This window comes from Balaenoptera ricei, chromosome 8, assembly GCF_028023285.1.
Source record: "Balaenoptera ricei isolate mBalRic1 chromosome 8, mBalRic1.hap2, whole genome shotgun sequence".
In the NCBI taxonomy this organism is placed as follows: domain Eukaryota; kingdom Metazoa; phylum Chordata; class Mammalia; order Artiodactyla; family Balaenopteridae; genus Balaenoptera; species Balaenoptera ricei.
The window spans coordinates 64,838,270-64,861,308 of record NC_082646.1 but is presented as its reverse complement, the minus strand read 5'-3'; the positions used below and the strand labels follow the sequence as shown (position 1 = coordinate 64,861,308).

The window sequence follows — 23,039 nt, the reverse complement described above, 5'->3', positions numbered from 1 at the left end:
CTAGAGCTAATCAATGAATTTGGTAAAGTAGCAGGATACAAAATTAATGCACAGAAATCTCTTGCATTCCTATACAATAATGATGAAAAATCTGAAAGTGAAATTAAGAAAACACTCCCATTTACCATTGCAACAAAAAGAATAAAATATCTAGGAATAAACCTACCAAAGGAGATAAAAGACCTGTATGCAGCAAACTATAAGACACGGATGAAAGAAATTAAAGATGATACAAACAGATGGAGAAATATACCATGTTCTTGGATTGGAAGAATCAACATTGTGAAAATGACTCTACTACCCAAAGCAATCTACAGATTCAATGCAATCCCTATCAAACTACCACTGGCATTTTTCACAGAACTAGAGCAAAAAATTTCAGTTTGTATGGAAACACAAAAGGCCCCGAATAGCCAAAGCAATCTTGAGAAAGAAAAACGGAGCTGGAGGAATCAGGCTCCCAGACTTCAGACTGTACTACAAAGCTACAGTAATCAAGACAGTATGGTACTTGCACAAAAACAGCAATACAGATCAATGGAACAGGATAGAAAGCCCAGAGATAAACCCATGCACATATGGTCACCTTATCTTTGACAAAGGAGGCAAGAATATACAATGGAGTACATACAGCCTCTTCAATAGGTGGTTAGGGAGTGTTCTAATTTCATAAGAATGAAATTAGAACACTTCCTAATACCATACACAAAAATAAACTCAAAATGGATTAAAGACCTAAATGTAAGGCCAGTCACTATAAAACTCTTAGAGGATAATACAGGCAGAACACACTATAACGTAAATCACAGTAAGATCCTTTTTGACCCAGCTTCTAGAGAAATGGAAATAAAAACAAAAATAAACAAATGGCACCTAATGAAACTTCAAAGCTTTTGCACAGCAAAGGAAACCATAAACAAGACGAAAAGACAACCCTCAGAATGTGAGATAATATTTGCAAATGAAGCAACTGACAAAGGATTAATCTCCAAAATATACAAGCAGCTCATGCAGCTCAATATCAAAAAAACAAACAACCCAATCCAAAAATGGGCAGAAGACCTAAATAGACATTTCTCCAAAGAAGATATACAGATTGCCAACAGACACATGAAAGACTGCTCAACATCATTAATCATTAGAGAAATGCAAATCAAAACTACAATGAGATATGATCTCACACCGGTCAGAATGGCCATCATCAAAAAATCTACAAACAATAAATGCTGGAGAGGGTGTGGAGAAAAGGGAACCCTCTTGCAGTGTTGGTGGGAATGTAAATTGATACAGCCACCTTGGAGAACAGTATGGAGATTCCTTAAAAAACTAAAAATAGAACTACCATATGCCCCAGCAATCCCACTACTGGGCATATACCCTGAGAAAACCATAATTCAAAAAGAGACATGTACCACAATGTTCATTGCAGCACTATTTACAATAGCCAAGCAACCTAACTGTCCATCGACAGATGAATGGATAAAGAAGATGTGGCACATTGTATACAATGTAATATTACTCAGCCATAAAAAGAAACAAAATTGAGTTATTTGTAGTGAGGTAGATGGACCTAGAGTCTCTCATACAGAGTGAAGTAAGTCAGAAAGAGAAAAACAAATACTATAGGCTAACACATATATGGAACCTAAAAAAAAAAAAATGGTACTGATGAACCTTGGGGCAGGACAGGAATAAAGACGCAGATGTAGAGAATGGACTTGAGGATACAGGGAGGGGGAAGGGTAAGCTGGGATGAAGCAAGAGAGTAGCATTGACATATATACACTACCAAATGTAAAATAGATATCTAGTGGGAAGCAGCTGCATAGCACAGGGAGATCAGTTCGGTGCTTTGTGACCACCTAGATGGGTGGGATAGGGAGGGTGGGAGGGAGACGCAAGAGGGAGGGGATATGGGGATACATGGATACATGTATCTGATTCACTTTGTTATACAGCAGAAACCAGCACAACATTGTAAAGCAATTATATTCCAATAAAGATTTTTTTAATTAAAAAATAAAAGTAAAAAAACAAACAAACAAAAAAGGACTTTCTAAAATTATCTAAAAGTCATATAAAAACAATGACAAAAATAGAGGGGCATATCCCCATTTTATAAGCTATGTGCTCTATTTTCCAATTAAAATTGAAAGGGAGAGACAGAATGAGCAAGAAAATTATCTTTCCCAGAATAGTGTTTATCTATGGGGAGAAAGACATGGGAAGAAGGGAGTGGCTATCATGTTTTGTTTTATATCTTTCTGTACTATTCAAAATTTCTTCTATACTTTTGTAGCTTTTTAAACAACAACAAGGGTTATCTGACGGGAAACTTTTGTTTTCAATTTCAATTTTTTAAAACTTATTTTATTGAAGTATGGTTGATATAGAATGTTGTGTTGATTTCTGCTCTATAGCAAAGTGATTCAGTTATTTATATACATATATTCTTTTTCATATTCTTTTCCATTATGGTTTTTCACAGGATATTGAATATAGTTCCCTGTGCTATATAGTAGGACCTTGTTGTTTATCCATTCTATATATAATAGTTTTCATCTGCTACTTCCAAACTCCCAATCCATTCCCCCCACCCCCCTCATTTTATTTTTTGTATCTACTGTATTTTTAAGTGAATAAATGTTATATTATAAGGAGTAAAAAAAAAAAAAAGAGCAGAGCAGCTGTCAGTTTTGTTTTTTTTTTTAATAAATTTTTATTTATTTATTTATTTATTTATTTATTTATTTGGGCTGTGTTGGGTCTTCGTTTCTGTGCAAGGGCTTTCTCTAGTTGTGGCAAGCGGGGGCCACTCTTCATCGCCGTGCGCGGGCCTCTCACTGTCACGGCCTCTCCTGTTGCGGAGCACAGGCTCCAGACGCACAGGCTCAGTAGTTGTGGCTCACGGGCCCAGTTGCTCCGCGGCATGTGGGATCTTCCCAGACCAGGGCTCGAACCCGTGTTCCCTGCATTGGCAGGCAGATTCTCAACCACTGCGCCACCAGGGAAGCCCTGTCAGTCTGTTTATTTGGACTAAGAGTTTATGAGAACCTAAAGTGAACTCTAGAATTGACCATTCTAGACAAGTTGAGCCACAGTGAAATGTGGTTAGAGGCATCTAAGCTTAAGGGGTCAGTCTAGGGATGGTAAACTCCAATTTCTAAAATTCTAATTCATTTTGCTTACAGAAGAGATATTCATTGGGTTAATTGGGTTCATACAGAGGAAGATGACCTGAATGAATATTGGATACCAAAGCATGTTAGATAAAGGAATTTTAAAGGAACAAGTGGGTGGTTGGCTATGAAAATTGAATTTGGGCAAATATAGAAACTGACTTCAGTGAGTTGTGGTATAGAAGGATAATGAAAATTATTCTAGGAGTAAAACTAGGGAAAGTGGGTTGAAGATATAGGAAAATTGATTTTGACTTACCATAAGGAAGATCTTTCTAACAGTAAAAAAACTATCTACATATGAAAGGGAATGATCCTAGAACGTAGAGCACTAGCTATACCATTCTTGTTCAGGCAAATGCTGGACAATTAATTACTCAATGGCAATATTATGGAGTGGTTTAATCCTCAGACATATGTTTGGATTAGATGACTGTTGAATTCACTTTTTACTCTGATAGTCTGTGTTTATATGGACTTTGGGGTGATGATATAAAAACTCATTTTCTGGAGCTTTCAGGAGAGAACATCATGAACTAGGAAGTAGTGTGGCCTCTGGTACCTTTTTACAAGCTGAAATGCTTTGGGCCGTGAATGAGACCAGTATTAAATACATTGATTGTTTTGATTAGACTATTCCTGGTTTTGTATGACTGGGACATCCAAACTTGAAATGTCTTTATTGTTAGAATCATGTATTTAATTCATATTAGACATTATCTCTGGATAATCCAGTTTAAATCTCTTAAATTCAAGGGTGATCAAGCTTAAAACATGTCCACGTTAGCTGAATTAACCAAAAACTCCTTCAAAATAGCATTTAGTGCTTTTCATAATCAAGAAATAAACTAACTTTTCATCCTTTTATATCTTCCCTATGTTTAGGGTGGTGTATTCACAGTTTCTGGAACATGTTCCTTACTTTTATGATTCTTCCTGAAATGACCTAACTTGTAACTGTCGACTGAAATCCTGCTCCTCTTTTAAGGTTACTATAGCTCTAAAAGTCAGACCTAGAGGTCACCGTCTCTGAGAAGAGGACTTTCTTCCAGTCAGTTTCCTGAGACTTCCTTTGACGTCCTTGTTTCTCAGGCTATAAATTATGGGGTTCAACATTGGAGTCACCACTGTATAGAACACAGATATCATTTTATCCCATTCTTCTGTGGTCTTGGAATTTGGCCACATGTAGGTAAATATTCCTGATCCATAAAAGAGGACAACAACAATGAGATGGGAGCCACAGGTAGAGAAAGCCTTGAGCCTCCCCTCCCCAGACTGCATCTGGATCACAGTGGAGATGATATTCCAGTAGGAGACAAGGATCAGGGAGACAGGAGCTAAGAGGATGACCACACCCATTGCAAAGATGGCCATTTCTGTGCTGTAAGTATCTGCTGAAGCCAGCTTCAGGAGGGCAGGGGGTTCACAAAAGTAGTGATTGATAATGTTCTGTCCTTGATAGGGAAGTTGGAAAGTAAAGGTGGTATCTACCAGAGACACTAGTGCGCCACTAGCCCAGGACCCTATGGCCAACTGGATACACACTTGTTGGGTCATGACGGTGGAGTAGTGCAGGGGCTTGCAGACAGCCACATACCGGTCATAGGACATCACTGCCAGCAGTGCGCATTCTGTGCCCCCAACCAGAAGGAAAACAATGATCTGTGTCATACACCCAAAAAAAGAAATAGTTTTCCTCTTTACCAGGAAGTGGACCAACACTTGAGGGACAATACTAGTAGAGAAACAGAGATCTGTGAAAGAGAGATTTCTAAGAAAAAAGTACATGGGGGTGTGAAGTCGAGAATCCATGAAGATGAGAATAGTGATGAGCAGGTTTCCAAGCACAGTCAACAGATAAATGATAAGAAAAAGAATAAACAGCAGGATCTGGGTCTGCAAGTCCTGTGAAAGGCCAAGGAAGATAAACTCAGCCACAAAAGTGTGGTTTTCTTCTCCCATTGAGATTTATGCTTGTTTACCTGTTTGGCACAAACAAAAAGAACAAACATTGGGTTTATGACATCAAGTCCTGTAGAAGAGGCTCATTTAAAGCTCAATTTAAAAACCCAATTAGATATTTCTAGCTTTTTGCTATCCAGCTTGTTCTAATTGATACTAAGTAGAATATTTTTATTCTTATTAGTTGATTGTAATTTAAATCCACCTCATTTTCCCCAAATCTCCTCTCCCCAGTGCCTCTTATTTATAGATAGAATATGACGTTGTTAAAGCCTTCTTGGCTACTTCTGATATGAGGATATTAGAGTTCCTGTGGATTTTACTAAATGTCTATACACATATTATTAGGAAATGACCATGTATACTGTTAGGACTACCACCTTGCATAAAACTGCACCACTAACTGTTCAAAATACCACATATTTAATTATAACATATGCTTGAAAAACATGAAACAGTTTTTGGGCATCAATTTAATTTGACCTCTTAAAAAACAACAAAATTTTCTTGGGTTTAAAAACAAAGCTTTGGCATATCAACACTAAGGACCATTCTGTTTGGATTAAAGAATAAAATATTAAAAGTAAAACAGTACAAAAAAGGAAAAATAGGTTAAAGTTGTTGTGACATATGGATAGGATTAGACTTGAAAATCACAAAAGCCTTCTAAGAAACCATGAAGGAAAACATGTGTAGAGTTTACAACATAAACTGAAGGATTTCTGTGAGACAATAATATCATGAATAAAATTAAAAGATAAACTACAAACTGAGGAAAATATTTTAGGGAGACATCAGACAAAAGTTAAAATACTTTATTACATTATGATTCCATATAAAACACTATGAAAATTGTTGAGTCCAACAAATAATGGGCCAAGGACATGAAAAGACTATTTACAAAGAAGAAATGCAAATAGCTACTAAATATAAGAAAAATATTCAATATTATTATGACTAAATACAATTACAACAATGAGAGATACAGTTTTTACCTGGGAGATTAGCTAAGATTTTAATAGCAACATCACAACAAAAAATAATAACTAGTATTTTATTGAGCATTTAATACGTCAGGCATTACTATAAGGGTTTTATATTATTATATTGTCCTGATAACATTATGAGGTAGACACTATTTATCTTATTTTGCAGATAAGAAAACTGAGGCAAAGAGAGGTTAAATCACGCAATTAATAAATGGCAGAATTAATTAGCTGTATAATGTATAATGATGGTGCAGAGAAAAAGACATTTTTGTACAATGCAAGTGAGTAGGAAAGTTAGTACAGTATTTCTGAGAAACAATTTTGTCAAATATATTAAATGACTCAAATATTCACATGCTTTGACCCAGTTCTCAATAGTACGGGTAAGGGAGAAATTCCTTTTTTTACTAGTCCTTTCTCCCCATGAGGAGTAAAAATCTGATTTATAACATTTGAGGATGTTGATTGGTCCATGATTACTACTGGGTAGGATTACTGTGCTTGAAAAGGTCATGCACATTTCTACTTCTCTTCTTCCTGGGACTGGACTGTTAAGTTGAACAAGGTCCCCCTTAAGAACTTTACTTGCTCTATTCTCTCATTTTTGAATATTTCCTAGGTGTACTCATCATCACTTTGTTCTTGTGTATCATGTTGCCAGCCAGAAGGTAATATGATGATACAATATGGATTTAAGCCATAAGGGAGCCTTAAATGACTGTAGACTAGACCACATAGCCCAATCCATGCTTATCAGAGCTCTGAACTTCAGTGACATTAGGGACTAGCTTGGTTAATAAAAAGTAGTGTCTTATTTTTCATTACTTCACGTTTCTTTTGTATAACTCTAAGGAGAGGAATGACTAAGAATAGAGTAGTATTAGGAGTTCCTGAATCCCCGAGGCCTAATATCATCTACTACTCACAAACATTATCCCAATTTCTAAATCCAATTCTAGGAGTCCATTCTAAATAAATACTCTAAATTGCAGAAAATATTCACAAGAAAAGACGTTTATCACATCCTAGTCATGAAATAATGGTTAAAAACGGACATTCAGACCAATGAAACATAATAGAGAGCCCAGAAATAAACCCATACATATATGGTCAACAAGGTGCCAAGAATACATTATGGGGAAAGGATAGTTTCTTCAATAAATGGTGTCAGGAAAACTGGATATCCACATACAAAAGAATGAAATTGGACCCTTATCTCGCACCATATACAAAAATTAACTCAAAATAAATTAAAACAACTCCTAGAAGAAAATATAGGGAAAAAACTTCTGGACATTAGTCTTGGTAATGATTCCTTGGGTATGACAGTAAAAGCACAAGCAACATAAGCAAAAATAGACAAGCGAAACTACATCAAACTAAAAAGCCTCTGCATTCCAAAGGAAACAATTAACAAAATGAAAAGGTAACCTATGGAATGGGAGAAAATATTTGCAAACCATATATCAGATAAAAGGTTAATATTTGAGTCACTCCCTCTTGCAAGAGCACTGGAATCACAACTAACTGCTGGGCAATCACTGACAGGAAGATACTAGAACTCACCAAGGAAGATACCCCACATCCAAAGACAAAGGAGAAGCTGCAATGAGATGGTAGGAGGGGTGCAATCACAAGATCAAGTCCTATAACCACTGGGTGGGTGACTCACACACTGGAGAACAATTGTACCACAGAAGTCCACCCACTGGAGTGAGGGTTCTGAGCCCCACACCAGGCTTCCCAACCTGGGGGTCTGGCAATGGGAGGAGGAATTCCCAGAGAATCAGACTTTGAAGGCTTGTGGGATTTGATTGCAGGACTTCGACAGGACTGGGGGAAACAGAGACTCCACTCTTGGAGAGCACACACAAAGTAGTGTGTTCATCAAGACCCAGGGAGAAGGAGCAGTTACCCCATAGGAGCCTGAGCCAGACCTGCCTGCTGGTGTTGGAGGGTCTCCTGCAGATGAAGGGGGTGGCTGTGTCTCACTGCGGGGATGAGGACACTGGCAGCAGAAGTTCTGGGAAGTGCTCCTTGGCATGAGCCCTCCCGGAGTCTGCCATTAGCCCCACCAAAGAGCCTGTAGCCTCCAGTGCTGGGTTGCCTCAGGCCAAACAACCAACAGGGAGGGAACTCAGCCCTACCCATCAGCAGACAAGTGGATTAAAGTTTTACTGAGCTCTGCCCACCAGAGCAACACCCCGCTCTACCCACCACCAGTCCCTCCCATCAGGAAGCTTGCACAGGCCTCTTAGATAGCCTCATCCACCAGAAGGCAGACAGCAGAAGCTGGAAGAACTACAATCCCACAGGCTATGGAACGAAAACCACATTCACAGAAAGATAGACAGAATGAAAAGGCAGAGGACTATGTACCAGATGAAGGAACAAGATAAAACCCCAGAAAAACAATTAAATGAAGTGGAGATAGGCAACCTTCCAGAAAAAGAATTCAGAATAATGATAGTGAGGATGATCCAGGACCTTGGAAAAAGAATGGAGGCAATGATCGAGAAGATGCAAGAAATGTTTAACAAACACCTAGAATAATTAAAGAACAAACAAACAGAGATGAACAATACAATAACTGAAATGAAAAATACACTAGAAGGAATCAATAACAGAATAACTGAAGCAGAAGAACAGATAAGTGATCTGGAAGACAGAATGATGGAATTCACTGCCGCAGAACAGACTAAAGAAAAAAGAATGAAAAGAAATGAAGACAGCCTAAGAGACCTCTGGGACAACATTAAACGCAACAACATTCACATTATAAGGGTCCCAGAAGGAGAAGAGAGAGAGAAAGGACCCGGGAAAATATTTGAAGAGATTATAGTCAAAAACTTCCCTAACATGGGAAAGAAAATAGCCACCCAAGTCCAGGAAGCGCAGAGTCCCAGGCAGGACAAACCCAAGGAGAAACACACCGAGACACATAGTAATCAAATTGACAAAAATTAAAGACAAAGAAAAATTATTAAAAGCAAAGGAAAAATGAAAAATAACATACAAGGGAATTCCCATAAGGTTAACAGCCAATTACTCAGCAGAAACTCTACAAGCCAGAAGGTAGTGGCATGATATATTTAAAGTGTTGAAAGGGAAGAACCTACAACCAAGATTACTCTACCCAGCAAGGATCTCATTCAGATTCGACAGAGAAATCAAAAGCTTTACAGACAAGCAAAAGCTAAGAGAATTCAGCACCACCAAATCAGCTCTACAAAAAATGTTAAAGGAACTTCTCTAAGTGGGAAATACAAGAGAAGAAAAGGAGCTACAAAAACAAACTCAAAACAATTAAGAAAATGGTCATAGGAACATACATATGGAAAATTACTTTAAATGTGAGTGGAGTAAATGCTCCAACCAAAAGACACAGGCTCACTGAATGGATACAAAAACAAGACCCGTATATATGCTGTCTACAATAGACCCACTTCAGACCTAAGACACATACAGACTGAAAGTGAGGGGATGGAAAAAGATATTCCATGCAAATGGAAATCAAAAGAAAGCTGGAGTAGCAATACTCATATCAGATAAAATGACTTTAAAATAAAGAATGTTACAAGAGACAGGGAAGGAAACTACATAATGATCAAGGGATCAATCCAAGAAGAAGATGTAACAATTATAAATATATATGCACCCAACATAGGAGCACCTCAATACATAAGGCAAATGTTAACAGCTATAAAAGAGGAAATCGACAGTAACACAATAATAGTGGGGGACTTTAACACCTCACTTACACCAATGGACAGATCATCCAGACAGAAAATTACTAAGGAAACACAAGCTTTAAATGACACAATCGACCAGATAGATTTAATTGATATTCATAGGACATTCCATCCAAAAACATCAGATTACACTTTCTTCTCAAGTGTACATGGAACATTCTCCAGGATAGATCACATCTTGAGTCACAAATCAAGCCTCGGTAAATTTAAGAAAACTGAAATCATATCAAGCATCTTTTCTGACCACAACACTATGAGATTAGAAATCAATTACAGGGGAAAAAAACATAAAAAACACAAAACACATGGAGGCTAAACAATACGTTACTAAATAACCAAGAGATCACTGAAGAAATCAAAGAGGAAATCAATAAATACCTAGAGACAAATGACAATTGAAACAAGACGATCCAAAACCTATGGGATGCAGCAAAAGCAGTTCTAAGAGGGAAGTTTATAGGAATAAAATCCTACCTCAAGAAACAAGAAAAATCTCAAATAAACAATCTAACCTTACACCTAAAGGAACTAGAGAAAAAAGAACAAACAAAACCCAAAATTAGTAGAAGGAAAGAAATCATAAAGATCAGAGCAGAAATAAATGAAATAGAAACAAAGAAAACAATAACAAAGATCAATAAAACTAAAAGCTGGTTCTTTGAGAAGATAAACAAAATTGATAAACCTTTAACCAGACTCATCAAGAAAAAGAGGGAGAGGACTCAAATCAATAAAATTAGAAATGAAAAAGGAGAAGTTACAACGGATACCGCAGAAATACAAAGCATCATAAAAGACTACCACAAGCAACTCTGCCAATAAAATGGACAACCTGGAAGAAATGGACAAATTCTTAGAAAGATATAACCTTCAAAGACTGAACCAGGAAGATATAGAAAGTATGAACAGAACAATCACAAGCACTGAGATTGAAACTATGATTAAAAATCTTCCAACAAACAAAAGTCCAGAACCAGATGGCTTCATAGGTGAATTCTATCAAACATTTAGAGAAGAGCTAACACCAATCCTTCTCAAACTCTTCCAAAAAATTGCAGAGGAAGGAGCACTCCCAAACTCATTCTCTGAGGCCACCATCACCCTGATACCAAAACCAGACAAAGATACTACAAAAAAAGAAAATTACAGACCAATATCACTGATGAATATAGATGCAAAAATCCTCAACAAAATACTAGCAAACAGAATCCAATAACACATTAAAAGTATCATACACCATTATCAAGTGAGATTTATTCCAGGGATGCAAGGATTCTTCAATATACACAAATCAATCAATGTAATACCCCATATTAACAAACTGAAGAATAAAAACCATATGATCATCTCAATAGATGCAGAAAAAGCTTTTGACAAATTCAACACCATTTATGATAAAAACTTTCCAGAAAGTGGGCATAGAGGGAACCTACCTCAACATAATAAAGGCCATATATGACAAACCCACAGCAAACATCATTTTCAATGGTGAAAAACAGAAAGCATTTCCTGTAAGATCAGGAAGAAGACAAGGATGTCCACTGTCACCACTATTATTCAACATAGTTTTGGAAGTCCTAGCCACAGCAATCAGAGAAGAAAAAGAAATAAAAGGAATACAAGTTGAAGAAGAAGATGTAAAACTGTCACTGGTTGCACATGACATGATACTATACATAGAGAATCCTAAAGATGCCACCAGAAAACTACTAGAGCTAATCAATGAATTCGGTAAAGTTGCAGGATACAAAATTAATCATAGAAATCTCTTGCATTCCTATACACTAACAACGAAAGATCAGAAAGAGAAATTAAGGAAACAATCCCATTCACGATTGCAAGAAAAAGAATAAAATACCTAGGAATAAACCTACCTAAGCAGGTAAAAGACCTGTACTCAGAAAACAATAAGACACTCATGAAAGAAATCAAAGACAACACAAACAGATGGAGAGATATACCATGTTCTTGGATTGGAAGAATCAATATTGTGAAAATGATTATACTACACAAAGCAATCTACAGATTCAATGCAATCCCTATCAAATTACCAATGGCATTTTTTAGAGAAGTAGAACAAAAAATCTTAAAATTTGTGTGGAGACATGAAAGACCCTGAATAGCCAAAGCAATTTTGAAGGAAAAAAAGGTAGATGGAGGAATCAGACTCCCTGACTTCAGACTATACTACAAAGCTACAGTCATCAAGACAATATGGTACTGGCACAAAAACAGAAATATAGATCAATGGAATAGGATAGAAAGTCCAGAGATAAACCCACGCACCTATGGTCAACTAATCTATGACAAAGGAGGCAAGGATACACAATGGAGAAAAGACAGTCTCTTCAATAAGTGGTGCTGCGAAAACTGGACAGCTACATGTAAAAGAATGAAATTAGAACACTCCCTAACACTACACAGAAAAATCAACCCAAAATGGATTAAAGACCTAAATGTAAGACTGGACACTATAAAACTCTTAGAGGAAAACATAGAAAGAACACTCTTTGACATAAATCACAGCAAGATCTTTTTTGTCCTAGATCACTATGTCCTAGAGTAATGGAAAGAAAAAGAAAAAGAAACAAATGGGACCTAGTGAAACTTAAAAGCTTTTGCATAGCAAAGGTAACTATAAACAAGATGAGAAAACAACCCTCAGAATGGGAGAAAATATTTGGAAACGAATCAACTGACAAAGGATTAATCTCCAAAATATATAAACAGCTCATGCAGCTCAGTATTAAAAAGACAAACAACCCAATCCAAAAATGGGCAGAAGACCTAAATAGACATTTCTCTAAAGAAGACATATAGATGGCCAAGAAGCACATGAAAAGCTGCTCAACATCCCTAATTATCAGAGAAATGAAAATCAAAACTACAATGAGGTATCACCTCACACCGGTCAAAATGGGCATCATCAGAAAATCTACAAACAACAAATGCTGGAGAGGGTGTGGAGAAAAGGGAACCCTCTTGCACTGTTGGTGGGAAAGTAAATTGACACAGCCACTATGGAGAACAGTATGGAGATTCCTTAAAAAACTAAAAATAGAGCCACCATATGCACCAGCAATCCCACTACTGGGCATATACCCAGAGAAAACCATAATTCAAAAAGACACATGCACCCCAATGTTCATTGCAGCACTATTTACAATAGCCAGGTCACGGAAGCAACCTAAATGCCCATCAACAGATGAATGGATAAAGAAGATGTGGTACATGTATACAATGGAATATTACTCAGCCATAAAAAGGAATAAAATTGGGTCATTTGTGGAGATGTGGATGGACCTAGAGACTGTCATACAGAGTGAAGTTAAGTCAGAAAGAGAAAAACAAATATCGTATATTAACGGATATATGTGGAATCTAGAAAAATGGTACAGACGAACTGGTTTGGAGGGCAGAAATAGAGACACAGATGTAGAGAACAAACATATGGACACCAAGTGGCAGGGGAAAAGTGGCAGGGGGTGGGGGTGGGGGTGGGATGAATTGGGAGATTGGGATTGACATGTATACACCAATATGTATAAAATAGATAACTAATAGATAACTAAGAACCTGCTGTATCAAAAAAAAAATAACATTCAAATATAAAAAAAGACAAAGAAGAAATTACAAAATGTAAATGGTATTTACAAACTGTAAATGGTACTGTACCATTTACAGTAAATGGTATTACCCCGCCATTTTGCATGTCCTTACATTGCATTTCCACATATTTATATACATACATGCTGTATCTTGAAGATAAAGCTTGGATCCTACTTAAAAAAAAATAGACTATATATATGTATAACAGAGTCACTTTGCTGTACAGAAGAAATTAACACAACACTGAAAATCAACTATACTTCAATAAAATTTTTAAAAAAGGTTAATATTTGAAATATATAAGGAACTCATACAAGTCAATGTTGAAAAAGCAAATAACACAATTAAAGTATGGAGAAAGGAACTGAATAGAAATTTCTCCAAGAAGACATACAAATGTCCAACAGGTACATGAGTAAGTGCTCACCATCACTAATCATGATTGAAATGTAAATCAAAACCACAGTGATTACCTCATCCCTGTTAGGATGGCTATTATTAAAAAAGCACCGAGAAGATAACAAGTGTTGGTAACAATGTAGAGAAAAGGGAACAGCTGTATACTGTTGGTGGGAATGTAAATTGGTGCAGCCACTATGGAAAACAGTATGGAGGTTCCTCAGAAAACTAAAAATAGAACTACCCTATGATCCAGCCATTCCACTCCTGGGTATATATCTGAAGAAAATGAAAACACTAATTTGAAAAGATAAATGTTCATAGCAGGATTATTTACAGTATATGGAAGCAACCTAAATATCCATCAACAGACGAATAGATAAAGAAGATGTAGTATATACACACAAAGGAATATTACTCAGCCATAAAAAGTAATAAAATTCTGCCATTTGCAACAACATGGATGGACCTAGAAGTTATTATGCTTAGTGAAATGTCAGACAGAGAAAGACAAATACTGTATGTTTTCACTTATATGTGGAATCTAAGAAATGAATGAATGAATATAACAAAACAGAAATAGACTCACAGATATAGAGAACAAACTAGTGGTTACTGAAGGGGAGAGGGAAAGAGGGAGGGGCAAGAGAGAGGTAGGAGGTTAAGAGGAACCAACTACTCTGTGTGAAGTAAATAAGCTACAAGGATATATTTTACAGCACAGAGAATATAGCCAACATTTTATAGTAAATTTAATTGGAGTATAATCTATAAAAACATTGAATCACTATGTTGTACACCTGAAACTAATATAATATTGTAAATCAACTGTACTTCAATACAAAATGGATAAAGAAAATGTTGGATATACATATAATGGAACATTATTCACCCTTAAAAAAGAAGGAAATCCTGCTATTTGTGACAACGTGGATGAACTTAGAAGACATTATGCTAAGTTAAATAAGCCAGACACAGAAGTACAAATACTACGTAATATCACTTACATGAGGAATCTAAAATAGTCAAACTCATAGAAGCAAAGAGTGGTATGGTAGTTGCCAGGGGCCACGTGGGGAGGAGGAAATGGGAAGGTATTAGTCAAATGATACTAAGTTTCAGTTATACAAGGTGAGTAGGTCCTAGAGATGTACTGTACAGCATAGTTCCTACAGTTATTCAAAGAACAATTTCCTCTCCCACAATTGTTTCTGAAATTCCACAGGGAATAACTTACCTATTCTCAGCACTGTCAGCTTCAAAGTAAAGTCTGTCATTTTCTTTTTTCCCTTCTCTTGTTGCCTAGGTGTTATCTGAGCACCATTTCTTCTGTACCCTACAAATAATGGTTATCAATATCAATAATAATAATGATGACAATAATCTTCCTTTGGTACTTACCAAAAGTGGTTTTGCTAGTGCCTTAGGGACCAATGCTAATATATATATTCAAAATGTACAGAAAAGACTAAACAAAAAATGTCCAAAATGTTGAGAGTGGTTTACTCTGGGTATGGAATTATAGGTGGCTTATTTTTCTTCTTTTCTAATGTTTTGGTGCTTTAAAGTTGTTCTTTAAAAGGCCATATATAAATTTACAATATAGGAAAAATATAAAAATAGGAAAATCTCAACAATATTTAACTGAGGATGCTTTAAACTAAAGTCACTTTATTGCTTCTACTTTTAGCCTTGATAAAGTAAGTGGTATAGGACTAGCCATCTTGCTAGAAGCAAATATAAAACCAGGGACTTCCCTGGTGGTCCAGTGGTTAAGACTTCGCCTTCCCACATAGGGGTTGCGGGTTCGATCCCTGGGCAGGGAGCTAAGATCCCACATGCCTCGTGGCCAAAATACCAAAACATAAAAAAAAAAAGAAGCAATATTGTAACAAATTCAATAAAGACTTTAAAAATGGTCCACATCAAAAAAAAATCTTAAAAAACAAACAAAAAAAACCCCCAATATAAAACAAAGTATAGAACAGTCACTTTCAGACATTGGACAACAGCCAGCTCAGAATGTAATCCTGTATAAGAAGATTAGCAAAGGTGAAAATAGATTGAAACCACCCACTCTATATTGGAGAGTGGGGCAAACAGATATGAACTATGTAGGCATGTACATTTACAAAATCTCTCTGGAAGGTAATCTGAAAATATTACAAAATTCCAAAATAAGCTTTTTTTTTTTTCTGAACAATGCTAATTTTAGGACTTTATATTTTGGAAAGTATTATAGATATGCAAAATTTTTGTTTCAAAGGATATTCACATATAGAAATGTTTCCAGAAAAAAACACCTGAACTCTAACAATAGGTGATATGTTAAATAAATTTTAGATTTCCTACTTAACATAATCTATACAGTACAGAGAAACAGGTAAAAGTGAAGATGTCTGAGTCACACAGACATGGGTTGGATCCTCTTCCCCTCGTTTCTTAGATCTGTATCCTTGGACAATTTATTTAGCTCTTGCTTGTATGTGACAGTTTCCTAATGTAGAATGAACATAACACCACAACTTCACTGTACAAATGTAAAGATTTAATTAAGAACTTAATGGAAAATAGTTTGCTCAATGTCTGGCAGCTACATTAAAAAAAGCCTGCTATGGTTATGATGATGACGATAATGATGATGATAATGCACCAACCATAAGCCATTAAAAGGTAAGTAGATCGATATTTTCCACAGAAAGATGTCTGACACACAATTGAGTTAAAAAAGTGGGTTACAAAATAACATATATGGGTGTGTGTGTGTGTGTGTGTGTGCGTGTGTGTGTATGTGTCTCTCTCTCTCTCAGTGATTCCTTTAAATAACATCCTTACCACATCGATAAACTTTTAACACACAACAAAACTAAGAATCCAGGTAGAACTGTAAAGTATAGGTAAAGAATGGTTATCTCTATCTGTCAAAGGTAGGATTTGTATATTTAATGTACATGTGTGTGTATATGTGGGTTGGGGAAGAATGCGGTTTAATCTCCAGGCAGGAAAGGAGATACATGAGTGAAAAAGGAGCCAAATAAGATGAACTGTAGTATAATTTGTATTCCAAGGAAGGTCAGGGATAATTATTCTTTCACACTCTAAATTTTCATATAACTTTGTCAACTTGACTAATTAATTCTCTTTAATACAGAGAGAAAATGAGGAAGAAAAATGGGTAGGAAAAATAAAATAATGGGAACAAAAGTTAGAAGCAAGCAGGGAGGGGAAGCTGAACATAGAGAACAGGAATCCAGAGATGTGGAGAAAAGCAGCAGGAGGAAGGGACTACAGGAAGAGATCTATAAGTCTGGCTGTTTCCCCAAACTAAAAGGACAGGCAATGAATCTTTTATACCTCTGAGGCCCTAATAACATTGTAACCAGTATGGCTTTTCCAGATATCTTCTCTTAATGACTTTGTCTCACGTGCACACAACTGCATACATGGGAATTATTCCTTGTCATACACACACAACAATGCTACATATACCTACTCAATCAGCTTCACAAGCAATATCTCACACAAACACGCAGACATCTACACATCATGGATATACTCACATGAGTATTTTATATTCTTACGTACTCACTCTCATGGCCACCAAATCTGTACCATAACAAAAAGAGTCACAGAGGAGGTACTGAGCCAACTGGATACTGACCAAGGCTGGGTCATATGGGAAGCCACCATGCCTGACTTGTATGGGAAGAAGATTGGAGTATGGGGTATACAAGTGATGGCACCAGCAGTGGAGGTTAGTATCCTCCTCTGGACTAGAAGGACAGCACTGAATGTAGCTGGACCCACTCTTCTCCATCTGCTCTAACTCATCAAGGGGATTGGAGGCAGCAGTGCCAGCATTCCTGGAACAGTTTACCATACAGTCTGGGTTCCTTCACATCCCCTAGACCCAAAGCATGTTCACAGGCAAGAAGCTCTTGAAGGCATTCCTCAAAGCAAGATTCCTAGTATCCTTCCAGCTCTCTGCCTGTTCAAGGGGAGATGGTGGAACAAAGGCACGCTGGGGGAAACAGTGAAGACCAAAGGGCTGACAGCAGAGGGTAGGGGAGAATCAGGCAGAGCTGCTTTTCAACAGCAAGAGGAAAATAATGTGACCTCTCTGGAAACAGCCTCATTGATGAAGGAGAAAAGTCTGGAAGAGGATTTGGGGGCTGGGATTCTGGAGAAGAGTGGAAATAGAATTGTCTCTGGGAGTCTAGAAAGGAAAAAGTCAATGGATAAGAGCGTGAATGACAAAGTTCATCTTTCCCAACACAATGCTCACCTCTCAACCCTCAATCAGTGTTGCAAAATCCTATAGACGGAGGTCCATCACAAACTTTCTCACTCTCACCAGAGGGCAGAGATAAAGCTGAGGAGTCACTGGTGAAGGAACTGAGGATCAAGTGCCAGAGGGAGTGATTTCTATAGCCTGCATATCTACTCTAAAGGACATCACCAATTGTGGATAGGCTTCTAAGCACTGTCTCCCAAGGTCTACACTAGATTCATTCTATGAGTTCGACTCCATCCCAAGCCTTTCTGCCCTAATTAATTCAAAGTACAAACTCCAATTCTCTTAGGTCCCAGTTCTGAACAGAGGATTTTCCTTCCAGGGAATATTTAAAGGTGAGGTCCTGAGACTCATGTAAACAGGGCATTCCCTGGAGCTTCAAGATCCCTCAACTTATCTTTCCATCCTCTGAGACACCTTAGGGCACTTTGTTGTATTTGAAATCACAGACTAAACCCTTCAAATCATAATCACCTCTCTTAAACTTTATACCACTGTCATTCAAATGATGTCAGCAGATATAGTCTCAGAGGTTCATAAGTCATCAAAACTTGTGTTTTCATTTATATGATAATTAAATAGAAATGAAAATGAACAGATATTGTATTATGCAGATGCCAACTTTCTCACTGAGTTATGCAACTTGGCTGAAGGGCTTGCATTTCGTTTCAATTTATGGTTGTTTTAGTGCCATGTGATCACCTTAAGTGGTGGAGTTTAATTTGGTTAGTGCTGTCCTAATAACAACATGACAACAGGGTGTGCTGTTATATTAAAGTTGTATACTTTTTACTGAACATAAAGTCAAAGCTTTTCTTTTGTGGAGATAATTTACAGTCAAAAGACAGTTTTGTAGAATGAAACTTTAGTTTTGTTTCACTGATGGTTAAGATTTATATTCAGGAGCTCCAGCTGAAGCTGGGGACAGGATTGTCAAAAAGATTATGGCACACCACCCAGAGTTATCCCTTGGTTTCCTAGCTCTTTCAAAGTAGGTTATTTTGTCCAAGAAAAACCATCAGTTCGGCAAGGTACTTTTGCTCTTTTTCTTTTATCTTAGTGACTGTTTTTGTTTTTGTTTTTTCAGGGAAGAGACAACAGGAAGAGTTGTACATCCAAAGAACTAAAAAAAAAAAACTACACCATCATGGGATGGGGAAGGTGTCGCAAGAAGGAAATATGACTCAAATGTTTTTGTCGATAATAAAGAGAAATTAAATTGCATAACTTTAAAGGTGAATTCAATCTATTGTTTTATTACTAGAAGTGTGATATTCAAATAAAGAAGATAAGTCTTTTGATCTACTACATCCTTGCCAGATGACACTAGAAATGAATATACCATCTTATAAAGTATTGTTTTGCAACACTGAAAACATTCCAACTAAACAACACAATCATTGTCTAACAACCTTGTAAAGGGGATTCTTGAAATGGTTGGTAGTGTTTGCGGGCAATTCCTAAGCCCTCCAATTCTGAATTATATAATTTTATAGGCTATACACACCTATATTTAGTGTGTAGTGACTTCATACTGAAAAAGAGAGACAAACTATGAGACAGACAAATCAGACACAGGTGACAGAATTCCTCCTTCCGGGACTCTCTGATGACCAACACACCCAGCAGCTGCTTTTCATCTTATTCCTGGGTGTCTACCTGGTCACTGTGCTTTGAAATCTACTTCTCATGTTCCTCATTCAGGTTGACTCCCAGCTTCACACACCCATATATTTTTTTCTCTGCAATTTATCTCTGGCTGACCTCTGTTTCTCTACCAACATCGTTCCTCAGGCCCTAGAGCCCTGCTATCCAGAAAGAAAGTGATTTCATTCACACGTTGTGCAGCTCAGCTTCTACTCTTCCTCATTTTTGGGTGTACACAGTGTGCCCACTTGGCGGTGATGTCCTATGATCGGTATGTGGCTATCTGCAACACTTGGCATTACCCTAGCATCATGACTTGGAGGGTGTATGTCCAGCTGGCTGTAGGATCATGGACCAGTGGCATTCTGGTGTCTGTGGTGGACAGCACCTTCACACTAAGGCTACCCTACCGAGGCAGCAATAATATTGCTCATTTCTTTTGTGAGGTCCCTGCACTGTTGATCCTGGCATCCACAGACACCCGCACTTCAGAGATGGCCATTTTCTTCATGGGGATTGTGATTCTCCTCATACCTGTTTCTCTAATTCTGGTATCCTATGGCCACATCATAGTGACTGTGGTCAGGATGAAGTCAGCTGCGGGGAGGCTCAAGGCATTCTCTACCTGTGGCTCCCACCTCATGGTGGCCATCTTTTTTTATGGGTCAGCAATTGTCACCTACATGACACCAAAGGCTTCCAAAGAACAGGAAAAGCTGGTTTCTGTGTTCTATGCAGTGGTGACCCCCATGCTTAATCCCCTCATCTACAGCCTGAGGAACAAGGATGTGAAGGGAACTCTGTGAAAAGTAGCCACAAGGAATTTCCCTTGCAGACTTGGAATTTTCCACTGACAGTGAGACCTTCCTGGCTGCCTACTTGTAAGACTCGTTGAGCTGGTCCCTCAGCAAGACTGGAATATGGTACAGTTTTTATCCTTGGGACCTGTCTGTGGACTCACTCTCCATCCTTTATCCAGCACTACCTTTGTAGAAGAAGAAGGAGAGTCTGCTTCCTTCTGGTCAGTCTTTTAGTACCAGGGGATTTAAAAAAATCCCTTGAGAAACACTCCCATTTTATAAACCTGGGAACCTGTAAAATCTATCTTTTTAAAATAATACTATATATTACTATCTATCTATTCCAGATCCTACTCCAACTCCTTTATCTTTTGGTATTTCTGAATCCCTTTGCATCATCAAATAACCAATAAATTGACAAACAGTACTTAGTCACTTACTATGAGCTAGGTGTTACATGTATGTGTATGTGTACATGCAACTGCATGTGTGTTTGAGGTGGAGGGTGAAGAGCATGGGTATGGTGAAGCAGAATACATGAGCTCTGCTGTCCTTCTTCTCACACTGTTATTAGAGACATGAGCATCCATTGGGGCACATCTTTACAATGGTAAACACAGGGATTTGGAAACCAACAAGAAATAGTGACATCTAAGGGGTGGAAGAGTGAGAAGCTATTACCAATCCTAGGCCTAAAGGAGCAAAAGGAGGCAATTGGAACTTGGAGAGGGTAGCTGTATATAAAAGACCAGCAGACAAGAGCTGTGGACTTAGGTATATGGAGGTGAGGACGCCTCATGAGCTTAAATATTTCAAGCTCATTCTCTACCTTCCAATTTCCTGTTACTGTATTAAAAAAAAAAAATCCAGGATAATCTCCCCATCTGTAGAGCCTTAATTTAAACATGTCTACAAAGTCCTTTTTACCACGCAAGGTAAAATACTTACAGGTTCTGGGGACTAAGATGTGGACATCTTTGGGGGGCCATTAGTCTGCCTACCATACCAAGGTCAAGTAAAATAAATGCAAAAGCGAAAAGCTTGCTAAACATTTTATAATAGTGCCAATCTGCCTAGTTGTGTGATTGCCACCATGCAAATAGAACCGCTGATCTGCTTTTTCATTTGCAAATTCCTATGGGGATTTCAGAATGTGCTGCCCTTCTGGAGCCCTTGCTACGCGAGAGCTGAAGGATACCCTGTGTGGGAGATCGAACTGGTCCTGGTACCTCCCTGGCACACAGAGGGAGAGCTGTTTGTAGAGCTTGAGGAGAGGACATGTCTATGGAGTAAATGCTAGTTTACGCTGTTAACTGTCAATAAATTCTTATGAATAGTTTACACAAAGCTATGGTGCCCGTGTCCCAAGTCTGCTCTTTGCCAAGAATCCAGAACCAGACTATGTTCCCTGACAAAATCAAAAGAGGGGCTGTTAAATTGGTTGAGGGATATGTAAGTTTAAAAAGGAGAGTTGATTTCATCCAATCACAATAACATTACCAAAAAATCTAGAAAACAAAAAATCTTTGGGTTATTCACAGCAGTTTCCCATCATTTATCCACTTATACTTAACTTGGAATTCCTTTACACCCTTTCTGTCAAGTAACTCTCATATCCAAGGTGTATAATTTGAGATTGAGGTAGTCATCAATGCGAAGTAGTCTTTCTCCAGATGAGGCACAGACCAATTATGGTAGCAGAAAAAGTCCTCAATTGATAGCCCTCTAAACATGTGTACCTTACAAGACAGTGGAGGATTTAAAGTATCTTTTTATTTTCTTTCTTTCTCATTAGAATATAAATTCCACGAGGCAAGAAATTAGTCTGTTTTATTCACCCATGTGTCTTCAGGGTCTAAATAAGCTCTGACACATGCTGAACGCTGCATAAAAATTTGTTGAAATTTTGAATTTGAGTTTTGAAATTTTTGAAAATTTGAAAGTTTGAGTTTAAACTCAAAATTTGTTTAAAAAATGAGCGAAAGAATGAAACAAACTCTACTATTTATTATCATTACTTTATCTCATAAACAAAAAGATCTTTGAGCTACCAGTAGAGTTTTTGGACATATAGAAGAAAGCAAAGCAGAAAATTATAAAATGACACGGATGAAGAAGTACAAGAAAAGTTAAAACAAATTAAAAAATGGTAAATTGTAGTGAAACTGTCAACCTTCGATAGGCTGCTAATTTGTGTAAACTAGTAGCATCCTCAGAGACATTGGTACCCCAGTCCCAGAGAATACTGGGCTTACTGAAGTTCATTCATCGCTCATGTTCTTTCATTCCCAGTGGAAAGTCCAAAATCCCAGTGGGTATACTGTGGCTCCTGGAAAGAGTAGAGACAAAAGACTTATTTGAGGAACGTGCTTTTCTTTCCTTTGTCCTTGCATTCTACCCCCTCA

General features: G+C 37.4%; 3 protein-coding genes across 3 annotated transcripts in view; 1 reads left to right on the top strand and 2 right to left on the bottom strand.

Moving 5' to 3' along the window:
* ZNF215 (zinc finger protein 215) overlaps positions 1 to 23,039 on the bottom strand; it is a 284,622-nt gene that overhangs the window by 32,608 nt on the left and 228,975 nt on the right. Inside the window, exon 7 of the mRNA XM_059931013.1 lies at positions 15,131 to 15,229. The gene's annotated coding sequence lies outside the window, so the exon portion shown is untranslated. The remainder of the gene's footprint in view (positions 1 to 15,130; positions 15,230 to 23,039) is intronic.
* On the bottom strand, positions 4,200 to 5,186 carry LOC132369835 (olfactory receptor 2D3). Its single transcript, XM_059929523.1, has one exon. It carries the CDS (start codon positions 5,142 to 5,144, stop codon positions 4,200 to 4,202), a length of 945 nt encoding a protein of 314 aa, XP_059785506.1. The 5' UTR covers positions 5,145 to 5,186.
* On the top strand, positions 19,742 to 20,688 carry LOC132370634 (olfactory receptor 2D2). Its single transcript, XM_059931014.1, is given in 2 exon segments — positions 19,742 to 19,985; positions 19,988 to 20,688. Coding segments are annotated over 2 exon segments (945 nt in total).

What these genes read in the sequence shown, in the direction of transcription:
- LOC132369835 (XM_059929523.1), bottom strand. Translation starts at nt 5,144, where the DNA reads ATGGGAGAAGAAAACCACACTTTTGTGGCTGAGTTTATCTTCCTTGGC.